This window comes from Atta cephalotes (genome assembly GCF_000143395.1).
Source record: "Atta cephalotes unplaced genomic scaffold scaffold00003, whole genome shotgun sequence".
Taxonomy (NCBI): domain Eukaryota; kingdom Metazoa; phylum Arthropoda; class Insecta; order Hymenoptera; family Formicidae; genus Atta; species Atta cephalotes.
Genome location: NW_012130067.1, coordinates 4,725,991 through 4,734,921, shown reverse-complemented (window position 1 = coordinate 4,734,921; position 8,931 = coordinate 4,725,991). Strand labels below are relative to the sequence as shown.

General features: G+C 35.4%; 1 protein-coding gene across 1 annotated transcript in view; it reads right to left on the bottom strand.

The window, feature by feature from the left end:
- The window catches only part of LOC105625754, a 24,801-nt gene that overhangs the window by 13,313 nt on the left and 2,557 nt on the right, over nt 1-8,931 (bottom strand). The window contains exon 2 of the mRNA XM_012207074.1: nt 7,372-7,760. Coding sequence (XP_012062464.1) covers nt 7,372-7,760 — 389 coding nt within the window. The remainder of the gene's footprint in view (nt 1-7,371; nt 7,761-8,931) is intronic.

Here is an 8,931-nt window from a genome sequence, read left to right as displayed (position 1 = left end):
GAGAAGAAAGAAGTAGTAGTGTGTGTGTGTGTGTGTGTGTGTGTGTGTGTGTGTGTGTGTGTGTGTGTGTGTGTGTGTGTGTGTGTGTGTGCATGCGTGCATGTTTTTGAATGAGACATCGTAATAATAAATTTATATTAAATGGTTTATGTTGATTGTAAATTTATGTTAATTTATCTCAAATTTATTTTAACAAAAAAAGCCATTACAAATATTTAGAACGCGCTTTTATCGATAAATGCATACTTTTATTCCTGAAACTCTACAGTACAAAGTAACATGAATTATATGCTAAATGCACGCTAACATCGTTATAAGTGCATACTGAATCAGATTGTAATATATAATAAAAGAAAATTCAATAATGCTGGAGTATCTCTAATGCTAATTCAGTAATAGAAATCATTCTGATTATGAAATCGGTTTATTCTTTCACATTTCGTTAAAATTCATAACAATAAAATAAACTAAAGTATATTATTTCATTTATTACATTTTTTTTAGTTATTAATTTTTAGTTATTAATATGTATATCAGCAATTTTATATGACATTGACGATAAAGCGGAAGAAAATGATTTAAACGAGAATGAGGATGCGTTTGATGAGATCGTCTATCAACCTAGATAGTGTTACTGGCTCATCGATTGCTCATTTATATGACCTGCATAGTCTCAAATGGCTCACACGCTCATAAATCATTCTCTCGGCTTTCAAGCATAATTAAGTATGATGGACAATCGATTTTCACTAACTTCAAAGCTCAAATAAGCCAAAAAGCGCGCTCTATATATATAAGTTATGTCCGCATGATTAAAATTCACCTCATCAGAGAAATCTTCGTTTATCGCGTGATTTACGCGTCACGATATAAAACACGTTATAAAAAAATTTATAATAATAATTTACATACGTGTACGTTGTAGGTACGTAGATTATGAAAATGTAACACGTTTTTTTAATTAAATTGTGCCATTATCGTACAAGTAAAAAAGTACAGATACGATTCTTTAATTACATAACTCACTTGTCAATTTACAGTTGCACAAAAATAAATATTTTTTATTCACGTTTATTTTTTATATAAAATATAGTCGTTAAAACTTTGATCTATATATCTTTTTATATTAATACTTTATATTCTATAGCTTTTACGACCGATAAAGATCATGATTTAATTATGCAAAATGTCAAAGCGTGTAATTGAATTTTCTGTTGTCATATCGTTGATTATATCAAACAAAGGCACATTATTTTGGATCGTCAATTTCACTACTTATATGTCATATTAAGAAATGACACGAACGACATATATTAATATAAATTTCAATCGTATTTCTTCGTATGAAGGTGCACAAGATGAATAATCTTTAATATTTTAAAAATTAATGCTTATAAAAAGTATGACGTAATTTTTTCCAATTCAATTTTTATTTGGCAGGTTTCTTCTTCTCATTGTGTGGATTCCTCGACAATGCGTCAGTCTGAGGATTTGGAGAGGAGATCCATTTATCTATAGTTCAAATATACGATTAATCTCGCGTACGCGGTGATAGCAAATTCGCTATTACCGGCTTCGTATGGGCTACTTCTGTCGGCGTGCCGAAACCAATTATCCTTCTGCATTCAATTCCGAGGCTTAGCTTGGGAGTACGGGCGCTCTCGAAACGCCGTGTCAATCACTCGCCAATTAATCCCGGGAAATTATTGCTAGGATTGATTTACGCAGTCGGCGCGCACCTGACAAGCGGATCAAGCACGTAAAGTGCACTTGCCTCCGACTTCGAGTAGTGCGACAAGCTATAGGATCACAGATATCGCGTAATATAGAGTTAGCTGTATTCACGCGTGATTGTTTTGAAAATTCTTTTCAGTATGTTTCCTTAAGATACATACACGTATATAAAAAAGAATAAAACATTGATACAGTGTCAGTAATAAATATGTTAATAGAGACACTTGTGTAATTTAAAAAGCATATTTTTTATAAAATGTTCTTTTTTACTTGTAAAAAAATATGTTTTACTTATTTTGTAAATCTGTTGTAATACTGAAGAAAAAAAATTAAATATTTGATAAAGTAACGATAAAATGTAATAGAAATTAAAGAAAGTTATTGTAATAATTAAAAAAACGATTTAATCAATTAAATCATTTATTCTGAAAAAGTCTGGAATATATCTTATATCGATATTTACTAGTCGGTATGATATCTATTTGCATCGAATTAATTTAAACTGTCTAGACTGATGAATACCGATAACGAATAAGTTATTTATAAATAGCTTCGTTTTCATATATTGAATTAAGCAATTATTAAGTATTTAAATCCAAAAGTGAGTTTTATTTATTTATGAGATTTTTAATTGAAACTCAAAGATTTTTATTAAAAGATATATAAATGTAATCATATCTACATAAAAATTTGTATGTATTGCTACGTCATTTATTTGGATATAATACATTAAATGCAAATTATGTGCAATACTAGAAACTGATTAAAAAAACAATAATATCTTAATTTATTTAATAATTTTATTTTAAAAATGTATTACGACATTGTTATAATCGATACATATTAAAATTAAATATAAAGTATAAAGCAAATTTGAGAATTATATGTAACAATTCAAATAAGAAAAATACTTCTTCATTATTAAAAATTTGCAATTTTTTTGCAGTAAACTACATCTTTATTTGTCTTATTAATTAGTATAAATTTAAAGTTCAAATAATACAAATATAATACATATAAATATAATTTAAAATTTCGGTAGATATTATAATTAAAGTATCTTTTCTCGCATAAACAATTAAAATTGTTAAATGCATTTGCTTCTCCGAAAGAGGAAATGCAATTATAATTTTACTACGAAATAATTTTTTTTTATTCGACGTCCGCCGACAGAATTCGCCGCGTTCACCCACGGCTATAATTATCCACGTTTTCCTTCCGCGATTCCGAAAATCGGGTGATTCGCGGAGCGCGGTCGAAGTTGATAACGATCTACCGCAGAAAGTTGAGAAGTCAAAAAGTCGGACGTACGAGTATACATAGCGTGCAGACCATAGGTAAGGTGAGCATTCGCGCGCCTGTGAGCGAGCTGACGAGGCGAGCATGGCCGCGTTAAAGTTTGCGCGATATTTCGCCTTCGGGTTCATCCAAGTGAAGTCGAAGGAGAGAGATCGAAGGTGGTGCGGAATAGAGGCGATCGACGCGACGGGTGGTGCGTTAGTCGAAGGCGATTGCTACCGTGCTGGATTCCCTCCTAGCCAGTTAAGTCGAATCAATTGGAAAAGTTCGATTTCCTCTTCGTTTAGAGGCGCCGCGTTCCGCGGGATCGCCGCCGCGCAGCTTTCCCTTTGCTTTAAGGTAGCGATAGATCAGAGCTTCCGCACGGAAACCCACGAAAGCCCGAAACTTGGCCGCACACAGCCTTCCGGTCTCTCCGTCCGCTTCCTCTCCCTCGGCGGCTTTCTTCGTAGCATGAAAGAAAAGTGAGATCGTGAAGCGCTGACACGCGCGTTGAGATTATTTTCCAACACTGTCTATAAAAATACAATACTGATACAATTAAATTTCAGAGATTTGCTTAAACGTATAAATCTTTTATTTGTTGACCAAAATTTACTTTGCGTCAATTAAAATTTTTTTTTAGAAACAACACAAGAAAAATTGACTTGTAGCGAGTTGAGAACTGAACTATCCCACCTGAAAGCATGAAATGGAAAAAATTGTTACGAGCGCTTTGTTTTATATCGCGGCGAGAGCAATTTCGTTATTACATTTTACCGCAATTGGTTAAAATTCGTTTACCGCTTCGCGCGAAATCGGCTTAAAACGGCTCGACCGATCGCGCAGCATGGGACTGTAGCCGCGTGTTATTCCAGTGTAACGAGGTTCAGGATTGCTTTTAAATTTCAATGCAATTTGCTTTCAATTTTCTAGATAAGTACTTCACGGTTTAAACGACATACCACTGTAACTCGACCGTTTGAATTTAACTTTATCAAAGCAAAACTGCAACTTCTATTTCGGTATACATGTGACTAACTTACAATTAGGTAATCGGATCCTAATCGCTTACTGTGTAAGCTACGTTTTTTGCAATATTGTTTTATTGCGTGGGATATTATTTATATATGTTAAACAATAATTTCTTAAATTTCATTTTTCTGTTTACATTTACGTTGAAATACTTTTTCTGAAAACAATACTATTACATTGCATTTTTCACCGAGAGATTTTTATGTGAGTGCGAGTAATACACCGTTAATATGATTAAGTGGATATACGTGATACCCTTTTAACAATGCAGCTCAGTGCAACGAATGCGTGAGAATTTCAATTTTCTATATCGGGCGTCATAATTTCATTATCGCGTATCATGAACGACGAAATTTCAATTATCCGCCGTGTGAGAGAATCTCGTTTAAAGTGATTTTATCCGCGCGACTGTGACAAAATGTCCGAGCGCGGCGCTGGGTAGATTTGCTGACTATCTACATCGGTTCACATAAAACAATATCCGCGAGTCCAATAAGAAACGTCTATATACGTTTGACAGAGAAATACGAAGCGTCGTGTATCGTCCGATGCAATAATGTGCAATGTTGGCCGTTATAGAGATGTCGGATGTTGGACAAAGTAGAAGGAAAGACGACAGAGAAAATAATGATGAACAAGAAGTGGTCGATTACGAGATGAGGTGGAACGCAAGAAACCGTTCCTCGCTACACGTCTGTCGGCAACATTTTTATTAGGTTAAACGTGCCAAACGTGACAACGATATATACATATAACGTGTCATGCGATATATACATATAACATTTATATTGGATTAAACGGCTGAATTAACTTGTATAATTATTATCGCAAACACTGGTTACCGCTACGATCGCCATTATCATCTCTGCCAGTAGTTGCAAAAGGATTGTAATTTTCGCCCCTTGATTTCCGGTGGTTCTGTTTCCGTATTTCTCTCAACCGCAACAATTGCCTCCGTCGTCTCCACTGCGAACGGCGTGAAAGTTCACGAAAACGCCACTCGCAGCAATTTCTGCGACGCGCGATCGTCCCTCATCCTGCCGTCTCTCCCTTGTCACCGAGTGATTTGTGCTGTTCGATCCACCGCTTGACAAAACAAGTCGTTACGCCTCTGCGGGAACGGCTGACCCGTGCATGTCGCTATCTACTAGCCGCTCTGTCGCGACTCGTAAAAGGGACGACGTTTATCTCGCTAGTGTGGTCGCAGTCGTCAAAAAGTTCGACTTTCGTTTCTCTCTCTTATCCCGCGAATCTAGTCGTTAAAACACCCTCCTGCGCGCACGTCATTCAGAAATCTCTTTTTGTATTCTAGTTTATAAGAATTTTTAGTTGAAAGTTCGGTCAAAGTGAAATGAAAATTCGTACAAGCAAGTAGAAAGCAGGCAGAATTGTATTAATTTTCTTCCCAGAATTTTTTCGCAGAGTTAAGATTCTCTTATTATTCTCTGATTATTAATATTTTTTATTCTTGTAAAGATGCTTATTACAATAGCATAAAATATTATTAAATTGTCAATTTAATAAGTGATATTACTACTCTGGTTCTGCTTATGTTTCAAGACCGCAAAAAATTTCACTTCACAGTTTGCAGAGTCGAATATGTATATGAATTACACAGAAATATTTAAACACTAAGACCTTATCTACAATAGTCATATAAGTTGTATTACAGGAAGCTTGTTGCTTTAATATTGACGCATTAGATTGGCTGTCGCAACAAGCTTGTGACCTGCTACACAGTGGAATTATTGTGATGAGGCCTAAGATCCGCTTTCCGAATATAGGATTTCTTTTATTTATCAAATATTGAATTTAATTTTAAAGATTTTCTTAAACCGGAGTGTGTATTGATCTTTTAAGATCGAGAATAAATTAATTTAATTTAATTTTAATTATCAATATTTTATAGAAATATTATATAAATACATATCGTTTATCTTCCTTTTTTTCTTTCTTTTTTATTGTCTCAAAATTGTCTTTATCGAAGTAGATAGATATTTATCTGTACAATAAAAAAAGTTTCAACAGTAATTATGATACGGATTTAAGTTTTTGTTGGGTTTAATTTCAAGCTGAGAGTCATTGTGGACACTACACATTGCACAACTTTTGCATTTTACCGAAAAATTTGAAGCACTGCCAAGAGGCTTGATTTTCACAAACCATCTGTCTACTGTTTTTCTGCTATGGACGTGTCACCGTGCAGCCTCGTAGAATATCGAAACATGCCTGTTGACGACAGGATTAAATAACGGTAACGAGTCCGAAGTACAACGAGGGTTTCGTTTGTAGTGTACACTTGTACGATTATGCCGGCGCGTCAGTTAAAATTTAAATATCCATAATGTTTCTGACAGTTTTTACCTGTTTAAAACAGTAGTGGATTAATCACACGTCTCTACCAATATAGAATCTCCCACAATTTCCTCGAGCGTACGTTAATTAAGAGACAGCCAAAAATGAAGCAATCTCGCTCACCGAATCGGCTCTCAAACGGAATTCGCGATGAACACTTTGGCGGTGGAGCGATTTTCCTCTGTTCAGTGAAAAATTCTCGGGTGTCGGTTCACGGTTCGTTTAACAGATTCCACGCCTATTTTGCGGCCTCCCGATAAATTCAGGAATCAGTTGGAGGATTTGATGCTGGACCCCTGCGGACAGACGTAGGTGGTGGGTGACTGTGGGGATTCTTCTTTCATTAAATCCCGAACAATTCACGGCGGTCGCTTTGTTTAAAGCACAATGAGACCATAGAGATGGTGCAGCCAGTGGGCGTGGTAACACGACTCAGTCGAAGATCGAGGGACTTCGACTGGAACCTTAAGAACTAGAATCCTTCGTCACGCGTTGCGATCTTAGAAGCTACCGGCGATAAAGACGGAAGTCGAAGACAATGCCGCTTCAAATTGAGAATCCATCTTCATAAGTAAGAAAAATAGTCGTCACGAGAAGATTCATTATGATTTTATAGCGTCATTACATTATATATCGTATATTACCATAATTATTTGTGATATCGTTTTAGTATCATTAATTAGATGTTATAGCAAAGGAAAAAATGTTAAGGATTATTAATGAATTATTAATTTTACTGAAGACCATCAAAAAGTAATTACGACGTTATGAAAGCGATTTTCCTCTGAATATCGAAAATTAAGCTTTTTAACTACTTTCTTTCTCTCTTGGATATCTTTTATTATAAAGAAATATTAATTTCGTTCCACAAATTAATTCTACAAAATGATCATTTGAGTTCGGTTACTGTTATTACATTAATTGATATTAGACATCTCCTTGTTCCTTCCTTAGATCAAAGGGATCTACGAAGGACACCGAAGGGGGATTGTATGCAGTAGGTCACAGTCCAGGCTCTTGATAACTATATCATCCACTATTGCAACCCTTGACAGCGCCAAGGTCTCCCTTTGAACCCGCCAAGTTTCCTCATGAATTCTCGAAGTACTTCCTACGGCGAAGGCATCGAGAAGCGATATATCGCGATATACGGCAGCTCGTAACACGCAACTGAGCCTCTGGCCGGCATCGCCGCTCGGCGGAGCGGATAATACGGTTTTAACGAACTGTTTTCCATAATGCAAGTAAAGCATTATCAGGCTTTTGAGTGTAGTAGAGTCATGTACTGCCTCATAGTGAAAGCCGTTAGCCTTAACGTTTAGATCCTCGAAGGCGGTGTTATAAATTTCGCCACCTATCTAATATAGTAAAAAAAAAAGAGAGTGAGAAAAAAAACATCCGTGCGCAGTAACGATGGTTGATGTAAAAGAAAAAAATAAAAGATTATAACAAGAGATGAAGAGAGTGCAGATCAACCTTATAAGCAAAATGTAATTACAGAAGAGGAGAATTGAAAAACTTTAAATAAAATAAATAACTATTGCGAACATGTATGACACAAAGTTTTTACAATTTATTTCTACAGAATAATGAATAGCGATATAAGAAGGTAAAAATTGAAATTAAATTCAGTTGAGTTGAGAATGTATTAAGAATAAAAATGATTAACGTGACACTTTGCATCAGTGTGATGTTATTTTAGAATTTTTGTTCTTTTTCATATTCTCTTATTTGTGAAAATTCATTGACGAGCAGATAAAATGGTAAAATAGCGCGTATAAATTTAACAAGCGATTCACTGAGCTGAACGTGAAGCCAGAAATAGGGCGAGAACCCGTATTGGGATTTGAAAAATGTCAACAGACTACGATTCGGTTGCCCCGAACGCAAGACAAATGACGGTTAAAACGGGAATTGCGGCTATCACGAAGTTAAATCGATGTGCAGCTGACTGGTTTCGAATAGTGATTTTTTAATACGTATATCATATCGGTGATGCTGGAAATACGGGCCGTGGTCGGTCGATAATATATCTCGATAATATATTGGACTAACCGATTTGCATTGGTTACTTCACGCACAAGCGGAGGATAGTAATGATGAATCCGCGTGATAGAAACATGGGGAGGAGAACAAAAGTGGCAAGCGAACAATGATACGCTAATCATGAGTGGAGAGAATATAAAGAGGAAATAATGTGTTGATGAATCGCGGATCGGATCATTAGTTTCAAATGCTGATTTCTTAATGCCGTCCAATTTTAAATTGATATCTCATTCAAGCGTCAGATAATTAAACAAATAAAAAAGGCGGTAAATATACTTTTGTTTCTAACGTCACTTCAATCTTAACATCACGAAAATAGCAAGCACAAGAATACCTTTTCATTACGGGTCAGTTCTTTTAGGGAATATATAAAACGGGATAGAGAGTAGGTATTTTTATGTCTTTTAATTACAGAGAAAGAAAGAGAGAAAGAGAGAGAGAGAGAGAGAGAGAGAGAGAGAGAGAGAGAGAGAGAACATGCTG